General features: G+C 39.1%; 2 protein-coding genes across 2 annotated transcripts in view; one reads left to right on the forward strand and one right to left on the reverse strand.

Annotated features, from left to right (window-relative positions):
- Positions 1 to 776: 776 nt before the first annotated feature.
- The window catches only part of LOC137133441 (general transcription factor IIF subunit 2-like), a 37,327-nt gene continuing 14,749 nt past the window's right edge, over positions 777 to 23,354 (reverse strand). The window contains exons 5-8 of the mRNA XM_067517101.1: positions 5,348 to 5,429; positions 3,149 to 3,248; positions 1,932 to 2,075; positions 777 to 1,020 (exon numbers count right to left, since the gene is read on the reverse strand). Coding sequence (XP_067373202.1) covers positions 886 to 1,020; positions 1,932 to 2,075; positions 3,149 to 3,248; positions 5,348 to 5,429 — 461 coding nt within the window. The 3' untranslated portion in view covers positions 777 to 885. The remainder of the gene's footprint in view (positions 1,021 to 1,931; positions 2,076 to 3,148; positions 3,249 to 5,347; positions 5,430 to 23,354) is intronic.
- On the forward strand, positions 18,023 to 20,084 carry kctd4 (potassium channel tetramerization domain containing 4). The gene has a single exon (XM_067517099.1). The coding sequence runs from the start codon at positions 18,275 to 18,277 to the stop codon at positions 19,049 to 19,051; it is 777 nt and encodes a 258-aa protein (XP_067373200.1). The 5' UTR covers positions 18,023 to 18,274; the 3' UTR covers positions 19,052 to 20,084.

Consider the following 23,354-nt stretch of genomic DNA (forward strand, 5'->3'; position numbering starts at 1 on the left):
AATACACAGAGCAGCAGGTTCCTGCCCTGTGTCCTTTATGGAAAATACCTACAGTTACAGACTGTCCACAGTTGCTATAGTAACACTACTACAAAGGTTCAGCATGACTAGAAATTAGTTTCCAGCCATTTTGCTTTTTATTCTTTGTTTTTGATCCATAGCTGCAGCTGAAATGTACTGATAAGATATTCACACTGGCCCTAATGTAACTAAACAGCCAAGACAATCCGTCATCTACAGCTGCTGTTCTACTGCTAAATTACCATTTTCTTTTTACCTCCCATCTATTTTTTTTTTTTTTTTTTTTTTTTGAGGGCAGATGTAAATGTCTTATTACTTTTCAGGAAGGGAATGTAAAAGTATTATCACAAAATTAGAATGCAACTTTGGCAAATAAACTTAGATTTTTGTTATGGAAAATGTGTAGTGCAGTAAACTAAGTTCAAAAACATTTAATTTTAAAAAAGAATTTTCATTAGAAAAAGACAAAAACTGCTGAATTCTCGCCATTGCAAACATGAGTTCCTGCTTTTCTCTATTTTGTGTCATATTTAACTGAATGTTTCAAACGAAAAACATTCAAAGTCATCAAACAGTGAAATATTTTTCATTTACAAAGTTGTTTTAGACAAAGGAAATTATCTGCAGATCAGTAAATAAGTTGCAGTTCTTGTTTATGCATCATATCCAAAAATTCTGTCAGTTAATCCACAGCAAACCTTTTCATACTGAAAGTCGGTTTTACAAACACACAAACTGCCTCCAAGTGCGTGAAGCAGTATTTTCTTTTTAATATGTGCAGTATACATTCAGGACATCAGTAAGAAACCTGAAGGCTTTAGTAGTAGGTTGCATGTGTCTCAGGCTTAGAGGACCCTGCTGGAGCTAGGCCGTCTCCATCTCCTCCTCTTCCCCAGCAGACCGGTAGTGTCGGTACTCCGGCTTCAGCTCCCACGTGCTTTTGTGAGCTCCTTTGCTGTTGTACGTCCCAATTTCCCGCATGATTTCTTTTAGGTAAGTCTGTGCCAGAGAGAGCAGGAACAGTGTGAAAGTGAGGCTACAAATTGTGACCTACATGTTTGACCTGTGGTTGAAGTACAGATGTGTTGGCTGCTCTTGCACTTAGCGCACACCAACTTCATCTATGTACAAACTTTTTTCTTACTTATTGATCAGCACTTTGTATTTGTACGTGTTATTGTCTTTTTTCTTTTCTTTGTCTACTTTTCACATGGAGAAGAGCTGTAACAAGGCAGCACAATATACCTATGGCATCAATACTGTCTGGTGTAAATCTTCCACACAAACCTCATTTCTACAACCTTGTGGAAGCGGAGGAAGCCTGTGGATCAGTACGAATGGAAAACTCTCCAATAACCACTAGGTGTCCCTGTCGAGCTTAAAGAGACAAACTCTACCAAATGAATATCGGCGTGCTGCATTTCTAGACTTTTCATAATGGGCATTACAGTTACTTTAGTTCAGTTAATTCAAGTGCTAGCCAAGTGCTTTATGAGAGAAATGATGGTGTGGAGTGTATTGCAGTGTTTGACTCCTACTCAGCCGATGGTTATGCAATCAGATGCAATCAGAGAGAGAGGAGGACCTCGAGGTCTCATCAGCACCTACACATTGCTGTTCTGTGCGAGCTGGAACCAATCCACCGCGCTGTATCGATTCATACCATGTTTGTGTGTATATGTGTGCGAAATTTCAGCCACAACAGATAGTGTGAACAGGCACGAACGTCAAGTTGTGGGCGATTTGTTCAAATTTAACAAAGCAAGGTGGATAGTGGGCAGGTGTGTTTTTCTTTTCTTTCTTCTTTTTTTTGGTCTTTCCAGTTATATTGGTGTGTGTGTGTGTGTGTGTGTGTGTGTGTGTGTGTGTGTGTGTGTGTGTGTGTGTGTGTGTGCCTGCGTACTGCTCACCACAGGCTGTTTGGTGATGTCCACCAGGTCTTTGATGTTGTAATACTGGTGCTTCTCAAAGGCAGAGAAGAGCATGTCCAACACGACCTGCCGCTCAGCCCTTACCATCTTCCCCTCAGACTTCTTCTTCTTCTCATACTCCAACTTAGAATAAGTAGATTTGTGCATTTAGTCCATATGCCCATAATTTACAAAATGTAAAGTTGTGATTCCAGTGCTCATTGTTTATCATAATATATGTTGTAGCTAATGTTTTGTTGCATATTATGTAAAACTTGGTTTTACAACTTTACCTAAACTGTGCTGGGTGTGTGCACGCTCCCCAATGTCACATCATGCTTCTAAAGTTGATGAACTTGTAAGTTATCCTGGTTTGTAGGGCTAGTCCCTTGTCCTACACTTCATTAATGCAAGTCTGTCTGGTCTTTTCCCTGGGAAACTTTCAAGTCCTTTAAAGTCAACACTGTCAGTTTGTAACATGTCTTTGCTTGAAGTTAATAATCCAATTCTCAGGAGGACAATTGTCTTTGTTGCTACTTCAGATCAGACTGTGATGCACAGGAGCTACTTAGCACAAACTTGCAAAGTGCTTTCTATAGTCAGATCCTGACCCACTGTAAACAAATCTCCAGAATTTGTTTCTGGCGGAAATATGACCATTTCCTCTTGCAAGGTTTTTTCTAAATGTCGTACATCTGCATTCACAGGCTGAACAATCAAAAACAAAAAACTCAATTTGATGTGTGTGTGTGTTCCCTTTAAACCTTTTATGACACTAGTGTTACCTTTGGGATCTCTATTTCATGTTTTTGCAACTTGGGGTTTCAGCGTGTTGCCTGAGGACACAAGGAAGCCAGGAACTCAAACCGTGGTTCGAGAATTTCTCTTCCAAGTCAGCGACAGCCACGATGTTCCCTTTATTTTTGATCCAGTTTTTGCTCACCTTCCTGACCTTTCCATCCTCGGCAATATGACTGTTTACACTGATGAATAGCTCAAACTAATTTCACTTTTAGACTTTTAAAACCCTGGAACAACCTCTGACAGTAGCTGATTGGGAATGTTTGACGCCTGCAGATCGTTTTTATCGGCAACTTACAAACTAATTGAAAATTAGCCTGCAGTACACTTATCACCTCAGTCCTACACCTGACTAGTGACTCAATGAAATCGATGATGCCATGTGTTAGTGTCAGACTGCGTTAGTTAGGGCTCACATTGAAGTCGTGGTTGGCCACAGGCTTGAAGACAGTAGTGACAGCTCTCTCCAGCTGCTGTGACAAACGCTGAGGCTTGGTGGACCGTTTAATCTGCAGCCTGACGCACAAACAAACACAGAGTGAGAGAGTTTTCCTTGTTTTAAGGTTAAACTATCTTAATATGTAACAGCAGCTGTTCAGAGATATTTTGCTCTGTATTTTTTGTTGACCTACATTTATCTAGACTGGGTCAATAGTTGAACATTGTATTTGCATTAAACAACAAAGATGCTGAGTTCAAAACAATGTCAAACATAAGTCACTGCAGCTGGCCAGTGTCCTGCCATAATTTCTATAATACATTCATAATTTTTATGATACAATATAGATGGGTCAACTATAAAGTTACTGTTGCAATGGAAAATTATCTACATACTATTTTTGTCTTCATTGTTCAAACTGGATGGTAAACAATGTATGAAATATAAAGATAATCATTTCAAAACTGCATATCACAAATTACAACATGCATATGATTTCATTTAAATCCATATTAAGATGAATTGGGCGTTTTACAGTAAGTGTTTTACTGTAAATCATCATATAACCACTGTATCTGCTAAAGATTTCAGTGGTTATGTTTCAACCAAAACTGTTGTATTTTGTCCACACACACAAACACAAACACACACACACACACATACACCACCATGACAACATTATGTCCTGCCTATCCTGAAGCCTGCCAGGATGATGGAACATTTGTCAGCTGCCATCCAAATGGGAGATTATAAAACTGAAAAGTGAAGACTCTCTTTGTGAAGTCTGAAATGGACCAATTCTGACAGATTTAGCTTCGGTACGTACTGTACTTTACAGCAGACAGATATTAGCATCCTGTCACTGCTGACCAGAGATCAGCACAGAACCTAGCGAGGATGCTCTGTCTTTTGGGGGTGGCATCTCACATAAGATGGTTACACAAATGTCTGTATTTGGGGTCAGATTCTTACCTAGCAATCTTCAAAGAGCTCTTCTTTGTGAGGAGTGATGTGTTTTAATAGTTTAACACCAGACAAGAGAAATGGTGTTGCACAATGAAGCAAACTGTGCTGTGGGTTTGCCTTGGGTTGTACTGTAGCCGTGCATCTGCCACTGATGCCGTTGCTATAGCAATACCATCCAATAACTCTGGCTGGAATAACAGATTCCAATGAAGAGGAGACAGAAACCAGATAAAAATGCCAGAGTGGACTCAAGTGTTTAGTGTACACACATTAACAGTTGCTGCGATGCCCCTGTCAACACGTTGCAACTTCTCTACTCCTGTTTTGAATTAATTTACAACACTTGAACAGTTTCTGTATTGTCCAGGGGTGAAAGAAGCAAATTCACCAGCACAGTTTTACAAAACAAACCCTGCTCTGACGTTTGTGTGCATTTGTGTCAATATTTATACATTTACTGCCCATGGTCTATGGCTAGTTTTTCAGTATTCTGTCTGCTCTTTTATTCTAACGAAGAAAATTATAAACTGCATGTTACTTTTGTCAAGTGCATCTTTAAAATATCACACTTAGACTTCTACATTTCTATTGACTATTCCATGTACAGGGAAGTTAAAATTCTGCAGCACTGTCAGCAATAGCAGGGTAATAGTGGGGTAATCTTTAGGAAATAAAGTCATACAGGGATAACAACCAGGTAATTACAAGGACATTAAGTAGAAACAGGTAGTTTTGCAGCGTCACGTTATTAAACAGAAGTTACCATGAGCTCTTAGTCTTTAGTTTCCACATTATTACACAAGTGATACAAGGCCTCCTATGCAATACATAAACATGCATAAACCAAGCTATTTACGGTTATTAATTTATTACCATGATATATTTATTAACATAAAATTACAAAATATTACCCTCTTACCTGTTATTAAGGACATATTATACCCCTATTACTGTGTTATTACCTGGACTTATCGCCATGATTTTTCCAAAAATTATTAAACTGTAAAATGGTACAAAATGTCCTGCATTGTAACTTACATTTTTACCAAGTATAAAACACTTTTATTTCTAAATTACAATTTCATTCATTTTAAATTACATTATATCCTATTCAATAAATGTATTCTTTCTTGGTTTGATTCTGGGTTATGTTTAGACCACCAGTCTTTTCCAGGACTCCCGGAGCTAAACAATTTCAACGTTCACTCACTTCTTCAGCTTCATGTAGTTGTCACTGACGACTGGTCTGCATTCAGCCCTGTGCACCACCATCCCCTCCAGACTGATTTCATCTACAGAAAAAGACAGACTCAGCTGCTCAATCATGATTCAGACACAGTGTTTACTAAAACAAGATGTAAAAATGTCATCCACATTTGAATTTTATTTAAATAACATTTTCTCATTAACACAAGAGCACACAATGTTGTTATTGTTTTGTATTTTAACTATGCAATGGGAAGAATTCTGAATACAAGACAATAGACAATCTTCTCTTCTTCTTTATCGTCTTCATATGAAGTGATATGATTTTTTTTTTTTTTAATAGGAGACAGATCTGGACTGCTGGCAGACCATTCAAGCACATGCACTCTGTGTTTATGAAGCCACACTGTTTTAGCACATGCAGAATGAGGTCTAGCATTGTCCTGCTAAAAAAATCCACGGACTTCCTGCAAAATATGTTGCCTTGATAGCAGCATGTGTCTCTCTAGTATCTTAATATTTGTGAAGGTAGGTCTCTATGCAGAGACCTACCTTCACAAGTCACCAATGCCATGGGCACTGATGCAGCCCAAAAACATCACAGATGCTGCACCTTTCACTGATTAGTCTGTATTATTTTTTCTTATTTTTGGCATGAAAAAGCAAAAATCTATTTCTCCTGAAAACAAATAGAAACAGGGACACTGTTTTCACGGTCTTTCAGTCCACCTGAGTCCAGCTTGAGTCCTTGGCAGTGTTTCTGCACCAAATTCAAATGTGGCTTGAGGTTGCATTTCTAGATGCAGCAGCAGACTTAGTGAAATGAAAAAAAGCTTTTCAGAACTACTTCTAAGCCTGTTTGTTTATATTCAACATGATAGCACAACTATAACGTGTGCAATGCCAAAGTCAAAGGTCCCACACAAACAGCAATTTCCACTCTCTGCCTTAAAACGCCTTCGGTGGACACCCAATGACCCCCTCACCTATTAACAATAAACCTGATATTTTTGGAATCATCCAGAATGATGTTTACTTGTTATTTTGTAATCTTGTACATTTTATTTTGCCAGCATTTGACTGTGCTGCAGGCATCAAACTCAAAATTTGCTTATACAAAAAAAACACAACTTTTTTTTTTTTTTTTTTTTTTTAGACAATCACAATGTGGATTTGAATGTGAATATGCAGAGCTTTTTTGCAATTTTAAGATTTTTTTCAAACTCTCACACTGTTTAAAGTAACAACACCTGGATTTGGACAGTTTATTTTGAACCTTGCAGGCTTCATCGGGTAACATGATAATAAACTTGTTCCCTTTTCACAGGATGTTGTTCCAAACCCAATTCTTACTCTTAACTATTCTGATCTCTTCTAAAATTCCTCACTGATCTAGATTTTGTGCTAAACGCTCTGTATTTGGTCACATCTTCTCTTGATTGTTGAGTTTGACACAGACTGCATTTACATGCACCCAAGTAACCAGTGTAATTTGAGAAATCAGCTTTCTCAGGTAATCGGGGAACATTGTTTACATGCACATAAGAAACCTGGTTGGTGGAAATTGGTGTGTACATGCAGCAGCGGAGTAATCTGATTTCTCCTCCACCTGACTTACAGGAGTCACACTACTTATTTTACTTTTTTTGTGTATGGTTTTGTTGCAGCAGAGTGACAGTGCAGGGGAAGAGAAAGGAAAAAAAGGGAGGCACACACAGCTGATTCACAACGGGCACTGTCTAAATATAAAATCCACAGAAAGCGATTTGTTTTTTACTTTAATGATGCATTCTGACTTCAATTGTCCGTTGAACTTTGACATAGTTTAAAAAAAGAGGCGGCATCATCCAGTTAATGATCTCTCCTTTCAGTCTTTCACCCAGCTGTGTGTTCTTGTCTGCAGCCTTTTGTTACGCTCGTGCGCAGTTCAAGAGAGCCGATCAGAAACCTGGTTACGCGTATACATGGCAAAGAATTTGGGATTTTCCAACAGAAATTTACCTGGGGAAACCAGCTCTCCCATTTATATTAAAGTAAAGAAAGCAGTTTCCAAAGAAAGCCAACTGTAACCCGGTTACTTAAGTCCATGCCTATTGAAGGAGATTTTTGATCAGGGTGATGGTTGTAAAAAGGTTTTTCCCTTTCATCAGCGAAATAATTATTCTGTTATCCATCAGTTAAAACAACTGTGGTCTTCGGGGTCTAGTGCATTCTTCTTATTTAAGAATGTACAAAGTAGTTGTGTTTTTGCTCTCTATCTGATGGGTTTGTTTTGATTTTTCAGTTTTGTTCACTGGCAGTGGCAGCTCCTTGGAACAGACTCCAAATGCAAATGCACAAATGAAATTAACTATAGACCTTTCATCTGCTCACTATTAAATGAAATAGCGGGCGTGTTATTCGCTCATAACACATTCCTGGCCATGGAACGGCTGAAACAGCATGAACGGCACCAAACTGTCCCATCATTTTTGTTCCCCATAAACTGAAACTTTATGCAGATATCAACACAGAATTGAAATTCAGACAAGGGTTAAAAAAAACAAAACAAAAAAAACAAATCTGCATGGCTCTCAAAGAACCCTGCACTCATGAACAGCACAGCAGAGATGGGAGGAAGTGAAAGCAGGACAACCATGTCTTCAGCCTTATGGCCATTTATCAAACCGTCATGATCGGCCACTGGGGAGGAACCAGAGTGTCACTCCACATGAATTCACGCTCACAGTAGTGGAAGCCCTGTGCTAACAGGGAGGTTAAAAATAACTAGGTAAATGATGGGACTGTACACAGGATTTTCTGCTACTGGGCCAACTTGAGTGTTTTAAGTTAAACCCACCTTGTTATTCAGGCTTCTAAACAAGTGCAAACATCCTTAAAGTGACCTAAAACCCCCAAAAAGTATGTGTTGAGGTTGAAACCATATAGTATTTGTTGATGTAAATGCTGCCTGGGGTACTCCTGTGTAATACTGAATGAAATAAATCAACATGTTTCCAACTTTCATAAATGTAAAAATGTCGATACTGCAGAATGAAAATCATGTGGAATTAAATAGTAATTAAAAAAAAACATTCAGCATTTAATAAAACATCAAATAACAACTCTCAGCATGACATTTTTACCTATTCTTCAATCACCTTGAAATTTTTTTCCCCCATTTTAATTTGTTGCGTTTTTTTTTTTAGTTCAAGCTGTTCTTTCATAAGATCCTTTAGCAAATGATTCAATTGTCCAACCCACAATCTTTTTTTCTAAACCATCTGATGACTCTTCTGATCCTCTCCAATCACTGGCCAATTTATTTCTTTCTCTGCAAATTTTGAATTGACTTGTGGAGCCCAGTTGGTAAGCGTTGGTGTTATACTGGCAACAGCTCCAGCTATTGTGCATTGTTGTATGATTTGGCAACATTTGTATGTGGACAAATAAAAATGTCTGGGAAGCCGTGATATTTCACAACCATCAGTTAAAAAATAAACAGCAGAAAGAGACAGAGGGTCTCAAAGTGCCTCAAGGGTCTCAAGGACAAAGGAAGTCTACAGAGAGATATAGAGGTAAACAAACAGGTGAAGAGTTTGTGGGTACATCTCTGCTTTCTTAACTGCATCCACTTCTACCTTGCTTGTCTTTTCCATTCATCCTTCCTCATGTCTTTAGCTGGAGGGACTATGACTCAATTGACTACAATGCACAGTTACTGCTGGCCTGAATGTTTTAAACTGATATGATAAACCTTTGTAATTTACATCAAACTACATTTCAACCAGGCGGTGCTGTCGCCGGCTGTCGCTGATCTGTGTGATCAGCTGTGTCCAATCATATGAGATTTCTACTTAAAGGGGTGAGTGATCAATGTGAAATGATCAATTTCCTCCCATGCCCCCATGTACCTTTTACTTACATCTATTTTAATTTTGACTTGGTTCCTCTTACTCAAAACATGGGGAAGAAATTCAAAGAAAGCATCTAAGGGAAAGGTTGCTCCACCCTCAGACATAATTTGCAGCAATGTCAGATACTGATGAAGGAGTCGCAGCAGGATCCTCCATTAGTCGGCTTCAAATGCTCTGCGTCTTTGTGTGTTATTTTTGTTCTCTACTTTCCATTTCCAGGAATCGTGCGATGTATTGTCCAGATTCCATGACAATGAGCCTTGCTAAGGGAGTTAATGTTTTATTGATGTCCTCTAACATGACAAAACAATGTAGGAAAAATGTGGTTTCTACATTTAAATAATAGAAAGCTCAGTATAAAAATGATGTTCTAGTTATTGCACGTCACCATGTAAATGTTGCTCCACATCATTTAATTTATATGCTTACTTTTTTAAATTCCATGAAAAAACTAAAGCTAAATATAGGTCAACTTGTCTTTCATTACTTACAACTCTCTCTGGGGCTTTGAAGCATTCAGTCATTCCTACTGAACATATACAAATACAGTGATGCTGGAAAGTTAGTGAACCCCTTAGAATTACAGCATAAATATGACTTAAAACCTGACCAGACTTTATCAAGTGTAAGGCTTTGTGTTAAAGGGAATTCAATTGTACAATTAAGTGGAAAAGCTTTTATGTATTAGTTTATTGAAAAATTATCCAATCATAAATCTCTGTTTGTGTGTTTTGAAACAATAACTTCAACTAAATGTTTCCTGTAACTGTTTATTCGTTCCCCCTTAAAGAGCAGCTTCGACTCATGGGATGTTGGTTGGCTTTCTTTCACGAAATGCCTGTTTCAGGTCCTTTCACAGCATTCCTGCAGGGTTAGGGTCAAGACTTTAACTCAGCTATTCCAAAACACAACTATTTTCTGCTTTAACCATATTTGGTAGAACAACTTGTGGTTTTTTTGAGTTGTTGTAAATGTTAAAAGTGCTTTTCCAACTCAAAATCGCTATATAATGGTATAGCAGCAGGAGAGTTTACACGAGAGGTGCTGATAAACTACAACATCCATTTTCATTGTAATGACTGCAACATCAACCAATGCAACTATGCGGCTCATCTCTATGTTGTTACTATACAACAATAAAGCTACAGTGTATGGCAAAGAAGCAACAGCCATGGTCATCATAGTAACCATCAGATGCCACCTGACATCCTGCGTTGTTACGCATTTAAACTTGAGGCAACAAACACTTTGTGGTGCATGTCACACGTCTCACTAATGTTCATCTTTGCCTTTTCCACAAATGGATGCAATTATGTGCAATTATTGGCTGGTGAGTGCCAGAGCACTCGCCAGCAACACATCTAAAAACACACCCACGCACAAGAAATGTGTATTTTTGTGCACAAGTCTACTGAATCTCCAACCCCAACGTGCCTATTGTGCAGTAGTTTTGTTTCAGGTTCAAGGCCATTAAGAAATGAGGGCCACTTCTATCCTGCCATACAAGTCCTCCTGTTGCGTCTCACCAGAATCCAGAGGGGCATTGTACTGTAGAAGAGAAACACCTTTATAAATAATTGTACAACTGTAGACAGAGGGAGAGGTCCAGCACGGGATGTGGACTGAACGAGGAAAGTGTAGCTCAAGGCTTCTGTGTGTGAAGCCTTGACTATGCAACTCAACTACAGACCAGTTTGGTTATTTCTCCACAGCACCTCTTCTTAATGTTGTAACTTGTAGAAATACTGGCAGATTTACAACTTCATAGGAAGGGCTCCAGGTATGCAAGTATGTGGTTTGATGTCCAAACTAGTCGCACACACACACACACACACACACACACACACACACACACACACACACACACACACACACACACACGTCTGTCATAATCTAAATTACAAATATCTGAATTTAACACAAATAGTATCTAAAGAACAGAAAGTGCACACACATAAAAAAAACAAAAAACAAACAAAAAAAAAACTGTCCAGTGATTTCTGCAGCATATTGAAGTTGGAAGTGTCTCTGGGCAAAACACTGAGCAAGACCAAAAGCAGAAGGATGTATTTATACTGAACTGTTATGTGTTGGGTGGACCAATTAAATTTTTTATACTTGAACCCTGTAATTAAAAAGCTAATAATAAAAGGAGAAAATTAAACAGGTAGTCATGAACTTGAGTTGTATACAAAATGTAGAGTCATGATTTCATTTAGTGGTTTGCATCACCACTGGTTTGAAGCCCCAAGGCGCAACTGTAAGGTTGGCAGCACCTTTCTACTTGGAGCCAGGACCTTTGAAATAGGATGTTTGGGTTGTTGCCCTACCTAATCGGACTGAACCATAGCTTTATGAAAAGACTGGGCGTACTACAAAATGTTACATACATACACTGCCACAAAGTGATTTAAGATCATAATGAGACCATAACGACTCCTGGAATAAAACAACTGATTTTCATTTCTAAATAAAACTTGGCACCTTTTGAATGAGAGTCAATTAGAGCCAGAATTTGTTTGGAGCCAGCAATTCAGAGCCAAGACACTGCACTTCAAGATACCGTATTTGCACACAGCTGTAGCTGTTGCCTGCAGTTTACTACCCACTGGATACAGCTGCATCGTAGTGCGTTTGTGGGTCAGATTAGGGCTACAGCTAATAATTATTTTCAGATTTGAATTATTTACAGGTTATCTTCAAAATCAACAGATGGTTTTCATCATCAACAACAAAATATCTAAGTACTTGTTTTATTTGACCTGTAGTTCTAAACCAAATGTGATGTATGACAAGCTAAAATAAGTGAGCAAGGTTCTCAAAGTGGACCTTTTAACCCAAGACCATACAAGGATAAGACTGCTGAATAAATATAAAAAAGAAAAGGTGTTATTATTCAAGACAAAACAAGCCATAACAGACATTAATATGTAAATGTTAAAAGTAAAACACTTATTAACTGGAATTAAGACATGCATATACATTTAGTGACACTACATTCACCTAATTCTTTGAAAGCAAAGACGTAAAAATGGCTGAGAGAAGAGAGTAGAGGTAGACAGATTTAAGGGTGAGGAGGTCACTCATCCACCCACTCACACTTATTTCTTATGTCCATCTGCTCCGAGGCCCTTTCTTCAAAGATCCAACCTTCCTAATGTTAAACACAACAAACAGCTCACCGCCCACCAGGCCTCCATCCACCATTACTGTCTCTGGATAAACTATTCTTCCTCATCAGTGTTTCAACATACAACAGCCACAAAACACACAGAACCTATAGTTAAAGCAATGAATAGAATGCATCTAAGCTATTATCAGCATGCAACAGGGATGCTGCTCCTTAGTAATGTTAACCTATCGCTGCCCAACAGGTCTTTTTTCTTTTCAAGCTTTACTAGCCTTAAGCTCTATTCAGTGTCTGGTCTACAAAAGGATCTTACAAAGGAAGATCTGCCCTGTATATAAGCTGCTTCTACTGAGCCTCAGGCATCTCATATGACCCCAGCTCTCTCTGCTCAGTCATTCCTCAATAAGACTTTCTGGATGATTTCATACCATCTCTTAAACACTTCTCTCTTGCCTCTGATCTCAAACAGGATGTGATTCAAGGCTGATGACCTCCCATTTACAATGCCAATATTTTAAATGGTTGTAGTTCACAGGAATAGTCTGTAAATCCTCTGGAATGACATGGGTCCAGGTATTGAAACTGTGTGTACACACAACAACCACAAACAACTCCTTTCCCACACATACACACATACAAAGACAGATGGTATGGTGAGAATCTATACTATAAACCTTGGAAACAAATTGTTTTCTGGAGCCAGGAACAGGTGATATAATGTGGTAGACATGAGATGGAGATAAGGAGACCTACACAGAGATGAGGGTGAGAAATAGAATCTAATAATAAAGCATTGTTCAGGTTGTTTGCCAACTTCACCAGATTTTTTACTTTTACACTGATGTACAAGGTGCCCATCAAACTATACAGTATTTTACAGTTAGGAGGTCCCCACAGTGGTTTCTGGGGTTTGAACATTTATCAGTGCACTGGTTTCTGCAATCTCAATGCCTGTGGGCAGTTGGCTGTTCTACTGTCTTGTCTAGGGACACTTTGACATGTGGCCAGGGGAAGTCAGGCCTCAAACTCCGTGGGCAACTAGATACTGAGCCGATGCTGTACATATTCTAAACTTCAGTCACCGTAGTGGGTGCTCTGTATTCAAATAATTTAACAGATATATAAACAATATAATAAAATCTAACTTTCACTAAAGGAGGACTGAAGGTTCTTTCAAAAAGTTCATAGTTGCCAAATAAAAGCCTGGGAAAGTCCTTATTCTGTGTCTTCAACAAGTCATCCACTGACTCCACTATTCAGTCTCTCACCACACCCACCCACACATACAACCAGGTCGACCTAGAACCAAAATCAGAAAGATGCCTGTGTGCTTGTGTCTACCTCTGACTGACCACTATGTACCACTAAATGGGCCGTCTTTAGTGTCTCGCTCACAGGAGTACACAAACGCAAATATTGAAATTTCTGGTGTAGTTAGTTTTTAAGAAAGATCATCCACTCAACCTATTGGCAAAGGATCTGCTGGAATAAGTCTGAGGATGAGACTCCAAAACTGAAATGTATACCAACAAGGTGCATAACTTTTTTTAAAGTTTTTTAAGCTGGCAACACTTAAAGATGTCTAATGTTGTTTTCGTTATATTGTACCTGGTAAAATGCCAGATAAACACAAAATGAATATCTCATTGCTCTCGGCTGCTAACAAAAAAATATAATTTCAGAAAATTTTCTGAAAACTGTGCAGAATTGGCTGTGGGTGACGACTCCCATAAAGTTAAATAAACTGTATGAAGAAGTTTCCTGTTATATATACACCAATATTAATAATTTGTAATATACTGGAAAACAGAATGCAAGTAATTGTGTGTCTAAGTTGTTTACTTCATATTGCCTGTGTCTGACTGCTCAGCGAAACCAGTAAAAATAAAAAAAAAATTCGGTCATTGTTCTGTTATTTCTCAGTGTTTGCTGGGATTAGCTCCAGTACATTTTAGCTCCAGTTCATTTTATCCTATATTATGAAGCCTTAAAACATGTTTTGATATGACCAGTGTAAACTACACAGTTACCTTTCTGAATTCATTGCAAATGATGGTTTATCGGTACATGTGATGAGTTAATGATACGGGTGCTATAAACAGCTACTGCTGTGCACATAGCGACAGCTGCTCTCGTCTTGTAAGTCAAGATGAGAGCTTTCAAAGATAGCTCTAAAGCAGACAGAAGTCAGAGACATGCTATGAGGAAGTGCCTTTGAGAGAGTAAAAGTCAGATTTGTGCTCATATATCCCAGTTTTGATGATTTCTTAGTAAAATAATAAAGATTTTAGAAACACTGCTATGCATGCAGGCTCCTAAAACTATACAACAGACAGTGCACAAAAAGAGTAAAATGAATTCTTTAAACTCTTTTCTTTCTTCTCTTCTTTCTCCAACCGCCCTTGTCTATACATGATGACAACAAGGAAGCAACAAAGAGGCAGGAAAAGAAGGGGTGGGGGGTAGTCAGAGATTAGATCTCCAAATATAATTTTCCATTAGAGCTCAATGCTAACAAGCCCAGAGGCTGCTTCATTAAGGAAATTTAATGATTCCATTCATTAACTTTGAAGTGATTTTCCATTGTCCGTAACTGTATGCGGCCCACTCATTTTGAGTTTTACATGGATTGGCCGCATCCATATGGAACAAATAGGCTTCAAAGTACAGACAGAGAAAACTGGTGGAAGGTTTAATTACTAGTAGATAAAACTGCTGTAAGTCAATTTTTCACCTTTACAAACTAACATTAGTATTAGTTTAAAAATGGTAAACAGGAAAATAGGTTATTTTTAACACTAAACTTTTTTTAAATAAATGGAGTGAGTGGACTTGATACTGATGCTTTTTTTCAGCCTTTTACCTGCAACAGCAAGCCTGTCTGTCCAGAATAGATCTCCATTAACCCCAGATTTTACATACTGATGGACTTCCATACTGAATAAAGAAAGAAACCGACTGAGCTCTGAGCTCACACAAGACCCTATTTGAGTGGTTGCCATGCCAGCTTTCGTGCAGTCAGTGACTCCATGTTACACCACAAGCTCTTAGAGCAGCTCCATGAATAATTCACTGCCTTTAAGAGGGCAGGAGAATCCTTGCTTACAGCTTTGTGGGAAATATGATCCAAATGTCCTAGCTGTCAGTTTGACAAAGGCACATGACAACTGTGACAAACAGAATCTCTTCTTTAAAGACGATTGTGCTTAATGAGCCAATTTTAATGAACAGGAGGCAGAAAGCAGGTCATACCTCCCACAGGTTGGCCATCTTGGCCTCGTTTGCAATTCCAATTGAGTGTTGTTGATGATGATATCACTAATTGCTTCTGATTAGAAAATCACCGCAGAAACAGAGCACAGCCAGTCTGGGATCTTCTCCGAGATAAACACACAGGGACAAATAAGCAGTGAACCTAATAGTCAGCTCTTGCACATAAATATATCCTCAACATTAAATAAAAATAACCCTCAAAAATCCTCCTACATGCCAAATTAGGTAAAAGTAAATTTATCAAATTAGTATAAAATGTTTTCCTACATGGGACTTTTGTCTAATCTAATTACAGATGAAACAATTATTTCATTAATGAATGTACACGAATGAAATCAACAACAATTAAGAAAATTCATTTTTATTCGTTTTCTATCCTTTTTTAGACAAATGTCTTCTGAGATCAAAAGGAAAATTTTAGGGCTTTAAAATGATGGTCGTACACTGGAAATTCGGGTTAAACCTTTTTCCTGATGTTTATTGAGCAAGCACTTCATAAATGAATAAGTAATATTCTGGACTGTAGTTATAATATTTAACATACACGGCCTTAATCTAGGAGCCTGGGCCTCTGGTACTTTTGTCTGTTTGGTGAAGTCATTATCAACTTAATCTCCTGCCAATGTAAATGAAGTGAAACGCTAGCCAATATTTTACCACCAACTATATAAACATCACTGCAAAGGAAGCACACCTCTGTTTCCCTGCAGTGAAAAACTGTCACAATCCAGGAATTCTGTTGTTGCCAGACTGCTGTGTAAGTGCTGATACATGATGCAAATTGACTGGCATTAGCTCCTGGTGTCAAAAATAAAAACATCTAAAGTAGGTTACAAACTGTCTGCAACATATTTCTGCACCAGAATAGTTGCTCAGATCAGAATCAAGAATAAGAATAAACCTGAATTTAGTTTGTAAGCTACCAACCTGTTTGTGGCTATTGTAATAGTGTGAGGTGCTTGTCTCCACATTTTTCTATTCATCTAAAAGATAAAAATCAATCTGAAAAGTGAAATCTGGCAAAAATGAACAACAAGATGTTTACAGTTAGGTGGCTCAAATGAAATAAACACTGTTTAAAACAAAAAAACACAAACAAAAAAAGTGTTTCCATCACTTTTAAGAAAGAAACTCGCTATGTGGTTGCTGAAGCAGCCAGACCATGTATTTAGTAGACACTGATTTTTAACTCCACAGACTAATGACTAGACACTCACACTGCAAACTGACACATAGAACACATCCTCTCACAGATATTACACATCTAACACAGAACTGCCAGACTATGATACTGTACATATCACTCTCTCATGTAAAGCACTGTTGCAGGAATCCTTGTTCTCCGTTCGTGTTTGGGGTTGTGGTTATGGTGCAGAATAAACTGATCATGTGCACACAGGCACATACTTGTATCTTTGTGAGTACACTTGTTGAAATAGTACAATCCCCAGCCCCATACTCTAACTATCATAAATGAATCCCTAACCCTAAAACTAAGTCTTAACTCTGAAGCCCTTTGAAGAAGCGAGGACCAGTCAAAATGTCCTCACTTTCCAAAGAATTTTTATTTTCGAGTAGAGAAATATTTTTGGGTCCTCACAAAGGGCCACACACAGAGGAAGTGGTGGTATGAGTCGTTTGTGGAAAAGTTACCAGTCTACTGCAGTTCACTGAAAGGGGCTACAGGTCAAAGAACTGGTCTATTCAAAACCAGTCAGTGTCGACCAGATCTATATTGACTGTTATTGGTCCATTTTATGTACAGGACCGTGACGCCAGCCTTTGATATTTAAATAAATGTATTTGCTGTTTTCATTTACATAAGTGAAGCTAGCAGGCTACTTCTCCCTGTCATAACCAGAGATGATACCCAAAGAGTGGGCCAGTAAACCCCCAAATTCAACCAAATTACTTTACAAGCAGATTCCAGTTCACATCAAGCACTATGTGGTAAACAGATGGATTTGGCTGCAAAAGGGGTTTCAGATTCAGACTCACACAAGCTGAGACAGTTTCACACCACAGAAATTATGGAAGCTACCCCCCTCCATCTGGTGACAGGAGGGTGTGTGTGTGTGTGTGTGTGTGTGTGTGTGTTCGCTCTAATTGCTAGAGCTCAGTTCCGCGCCTTTTTTCCCCCAGAGATAATTAGGGAAAGAGAGCAAGCAAGAAACAGTCCATACATCAGTCCAGCAGTCGATTGTTTGCTCATATATTCCTTCTTCCTCCTCCCCACGTGACGGCGTCTACCCTCCCACTCTGAGAGAGAGAGAGAGAGAGAGAGAGAGAGAGAGAGAGAGAGAGAGAGAGAGAGAGAGAGAGAGAGAGAGAGAGAGAGAGAGAGAGAGAGAGAGAGAGAGAGAGAGAGAGAGAGCAAGCGAGCGAGCGCGCGAGCGAGAGAGAGGGGAAAGGCAGCAGAACAGAAAGCCAGTCTGTTTTCAGCTCCCAGTTCACTGTTGTGCCTCCGCCAGACAACTGACAACACCTTTTCATTTTCACAGCAGCATCAGAGACTCACACAGCCAGATCCAAAAGACCGATAAAAAGAAACAGATTCAATTTTTGCTGCGCAGGCACTCAAACACACCAGCTCCAGGGAGGCTGGGTCGAGGCTGGAGAGGGTGACTGGAGAATGGAATGGAACCTCAGAAGGATGGAAAGTGAACTGAGGCACATCAACCCAGACCTGCTGCAGCCCAGCAAGAGCTTCAAGAAGCCATCCTCAGGCACCATCACTCTCAACGTTGGGGGGTTCTTATACACTGCCCATCGGACCACCCTTGCCAAGCACCCGGGGTCCTTTCTTGAAGAGTTGGCCAATGGTAAGAAGCCAGTTCAGCACACTGACTCCATGGGCAATCCATTCATAGATAGAGATGGTCCGGTGTTTCGACATGTGCTCAACTACCTGCGAACTGGAGAACTCCAGCTGCCTGATGACTTTCGGGAGGCAGGACTCCTGCGAAGGGAGGCTGATTTTTACCGTCTGAGTGAACTGGTGGAGGCCGTGGCCGATTGGGAAAGCCAGAGGGCAGCCCAGCGGGAAGCCGCCTTTTTGGAGGTGACTGATAGTCACGAGCGGTCACAGGGCCTCAAGGTGTACTGCAGCGACTCTACCTTCATCGACAAGGTGAAAGGGCGGCTGGTGCAGATCTCCAAGAGCCGCCTGGATGGCTTTCCAGAAGAATTTGAGGTGTCATCTAACGTGATTCAGTTCCGGCACTTTATCAAGTCAGAGCCTGGCTCACGACTTGTTCTGAAAGAGGACAGCACATTTGTGTGCACGCTTGACTGTCTGAAACTAGAGACAGTGATGCTTGCACTGAGATCTGGCTTTAAGCTGGTTACCAGTCTCGACAGCAGCAAGGGCTCTGTGGTGGCAGCTGAGGCCCTGCACTTTGTCAAGTAGAACGAAGGGAAAAAGGGGATGAAGAAAAGAGGGGAGGGAAAGAAACAGGGGCAGGGAGAGAAAAGAGCAGTGCCTGATTGCATATCCACTCTGCCAACAGAAAGCATCGCCTTGAAGATCTTGTAACATGTCGTGAGTGGGAGAAAGAGAACAGGTGGGTTGGACTGTCTCACAGCACAGTGTTAATATCTTCACGGCCCAATGCTGGATTTGACAAGTTTGGGCTGATCCTAATGAGTAGTATAGTATGTTGGCATCAACTTGCACTGCTTCTTAAGTTAGAATTTATAAAATTCATATTGATCAACTTCTACCTAAATGGCATTCATGATATCTAAATTGAATGTGATTAGATATTATGCAGAAAGTACCACTCTGTAATATGAAAGAACAACCAACAGTGAATCCTTTCATGAGAAGTCGAAGGGATCAAACAGATTCGAAACATCAACAGCTTTATCAGTGGATTTGCCTCTGCAAAGGAACAGCTCCTGCTGCTTTGTCAACGACTGCCAAAGCTTGAATACCAGCCGTGAAGTGCACTGTTGTGCCATTCAGCTTTTACTACAGTCTCTCTGTGTGTTTGTGTGAGGTTTTGGGTGTACGTGTGTATATGTGTGTAAACTTGTGTGTGTGGGTGGGTGTATGTGTGTTGCTATAAAGTGTGTGTGCTGTGTTTAGTTAGTTTAATAGCTTACGTTTAGTTTATTAGCCTCTCTGGAGCCTGAAGGAAAAAAAAGAAAGAAAAAAAAAAATCACAGTACACTGAGGGTGTTGTGGATGGACTAACAAGTTTCACATACAAGTCAGACTGAAGCAGTAGAAAGAGATTTTGTCAGTAACTTCAAGTGCAAAGAGCTGTGATTATTGTAAGGGCTTTGACTCTAGCATGATGCATGTGCAGTAAATAAAATGTGTGTTTGTTGGTGCTGTGTGCCTCTGTGAAGCCAGTGCCACAACAATGCCCATTACTTTTCAATGTGAACATTTTACAAATAAAAATAACACTGAAAGAGTGTATGTGTGAAAATTACTCTGGAGAGCTTGTCAGACTACTGTTATTAACTGCTCTTTGTTTATGTATTATTATTTATTATTTTGCATAAATTACAAACAACTTACTAAGCATAACAGCATATTGTGCTTTTCCAGATGCAGCCATTTCCTCCTGACCCACCTGAGTATATGTTGTTTACAGTGTGCAAATGTTAACCACTGAGCCAGGCAGGAAAAACATTAGTGTTTATCCAGGAGTGGGAAAGACACACTCACCTTTTAGTTTTTTCAAGCATAAGTCACTACTTTTACACTTCTCTGCATGTGCTGAACACCAACTTTTATGTCTGGAACAATCTGGAAGATGTGTAAACATTTCAGGGATCACACACACAAAAATAAAACTAAATTTGTATTTCTCTGGTGCCACTTGTACTAGTTGTCATAAAAAGCCGAAAGTGTTTCGTTCCATCAGGCCACTGTTTTGCTTCCCTGGCCTTATTTGAAAGTAATTAGAGGAAATAATTTAAAATATCTGTAATGTAACTTAAAAGTAGTATGGTAAGCAGACAGTTGTACTTATGGTCGCTTTCACACAGTACGCAACTACATATTTCAACTGAGTATATAAATATAGAAAATGTATAATTTCTTCATGCAGAATACACTACAATGTTCTACTACATGAAACCTTTTTCATGTATTCCTGTTGTCTATGACATTTAAAAAATGTTTGGGTTGAAGGGGAATAAAACTGAGGTGACAAATAAAATTGTACTCTATGCCTGGTCACAATGACGTTCATTGTTGCTGATCCAGTCGTAAAATGATTTCTCCTACTAATAACTAGAACTTCAGGAAACAAACAATGGTAAACACTTTTGTTGCTGATTATTTTAAAAAACAAAAAAAACAAGTTCTCATCATTCTACTGGTATTCATTAGTGTATTCAGGCTGTGCACAGTACGCCTGCATTTGTTCACCCTGAGTTTAAGTTCATCTTGAAATAAGATTAAACTGAGAAATAAGTGGCATTTGCTTTTCTAATTTCATCTTAATGAATAATCAACCATAGAGTCTTCGAGTAATCCTGCAAAACCTCTTACAGGCTTGACAAAGATGGAAATGAGGAAGCCAGAGCAGTCACAGGATAGTTTTTTTTTGTGTGGAAACAATCTGTTAAAACTGTCACAATTGGCCAATGTCAAACATGCTCAGTTTGAGAAAAATGTGGCTTCTCTCTACTATCACCTTTACACTACCTGTGCAATGCCTGACACAGTAAGTTGGTTCTGGCTCGCTTCCACCAAGGTGAAGCAACTTCACCTACAGAAGCATTTAGGGAGCCCTTTCAAACCATCCCAGATCCAGTGAAGATATTTGGCATTTTCAAAGTGGGTCAGTCTGTGAGATAAATCCTTTAAATAAATTAAATAAATAAATAAATCCCCTTTCCCTCAAGGAGGACCTCTTTTTATCTCTCTGTATCACAATCCGATGTGTGTCATCATTAATGTTAGAAGCCATGTACTATTTTTTTCTAGCAACAAGTCGTGTTATTTCCAATGTCAGTAATATTGCAGTTGTAATAACGTTTGCTTTTCCTCCCTCTAAATAGGAATTTAATTAGTGATTCTGATTTGTTTCTTGTCATATTTGGTCTTCTTTAATATGATGCAGGAATGCCCAGGGCTTATGATAACCTCAGTGAACTAGTTCATGAAAAAATAAAATAAATTAAATATACAAATACCTCCAGCTAAACATAATTAATGCACAACATTAAATATGATCTGTAGTATTTTATAAAGCAGGGTCCACAAATAGCTTAACACACATAAGAGAGGGGTAAAAATTTTACACATACTGAAGGGACATACTGTATCCTAATTTTCAGTCTTTACTATAAGTGAAGCTCCACAAGTATTGGATCCTACGTCCAAGTTTGAAATGCAACTTTAAGTTATAGCTTTTTTTAAAATATAAACTATAAACCTAAAATGACCTTAGCAATACCAAAAGCTTTATTCTCTCACTTTTTAAAAACTGTTCTACATTGACATAAGAGCTTTGTTTTCACAAGATGAGTAGAGCTATTCATGATGTATAATCTGAGTATCATATGTAAAGATTGGTGAAGGCTTTCTTTAGGTAAGTAAATACATATCTAGAACCCAGACTACAAATTAATTTTAGAAATTTACCCTACACACCTCATACATCCATGGCCTGACAATATTTGGCCTGCATTTAGGGACAAAAAACTGCTTTTGGCAGTGAACGATGTTGCTGGAGCCAAAGCAAATGTAAAAAAAATCTCGCCAAGTTCATGTCCAAACAATGTTGAGAAGTGGTGAGTAATGATCCAAAACATCCATTTTTGGAAACTTATGGGAATGTTTAAATGTATTCTTTCCAAACATTGAAATGCATTAATTTCTTCGAGAGTTGATTCCTGATAGTGTGGCCTTTGCAAAATAATTTAATTTTCCTCTTGCAGCCCTGGAACTTCAATAATGCAGATTTACCTTTTAGAGCAACACTCAGTCACCGCTGAATGAGCAGCACCTCTCACTTTACCTCTAAGTGTGCTCACCCTCCATGACGACTGAAACCATCTGCTCCAGCAGGCGATGTCGTCAAATCGTCAGCCCAGCCGAGCCGCCACCACCCCCGTCGTGACTCATACACCCACATGCACCTCTGACATCAGGCAAACCTTATCCACAGCCCATTCCTCGAAAACACAGACAACACACACACGGCACATTTAACACCGCGTGTAATAAAGTCCGTGCGAACATCTTCAAGAGCAGATCAGCTAAGTGAAACACTGATTCTTTCACTGTCAACAAGCTCGAACCTGAGGCCGTTATAATTGCAGATCATTGAATTTTTTATGATGGTGAGTGGTATTACTTAGGGAAAAAGTGATCAACACCTCATCAAAAGCAAGCAAAGGATGATGAGTGGGGTTTCTACAGGTGCAGAAAGAGAAGAGAGGTGGTGACAGCAGTGAGAAAATCTTAAGCTATACTACTATCAACAGTCTCATCTCAAGTCTTTTCACCTGTTGCCAGGCAAACTCCTACATCATACGCTTACAAGCTGCTCTCTCCCTCTCACATACACACCACTGCTTATCGTCGTGTGGTGCCACTCGGCCAGAAAATGAGTAAGATACCTCAGATTTTTATCTTTTAAAATGCAGGGTACAAGGAGAAAGAAAGAAGGGGCGATGAAGAGGAGGTGAGACCTCTTCCACTTCCACTCTCAACTCTGACAAAAGAGGAAGCAGCAGCCATT

Source organism: Channa argus, chromosome 9 (genome assembly GCF_033026475.1).
Source record: "Channa argus isolate prfri chromosome 9, Channa argus male v1.0, whole genome shotgun sequence".
Taxonomy (NCBI): Eukaryota; Metazoa; Chordata; class Actinopteri; order Anabantiformes; family Channidae; genus Channa; species Channa argus.

Bases quoted from the DNA above. Each gene is read 5' to 3' on its own strand.
- kctd4 (XM_067517099.1), top strand. From the start codon at position 18,275: ATGGAATGGAACCTCAGAAGGATGGAAAGTGAACTGAGGCACATCAAC.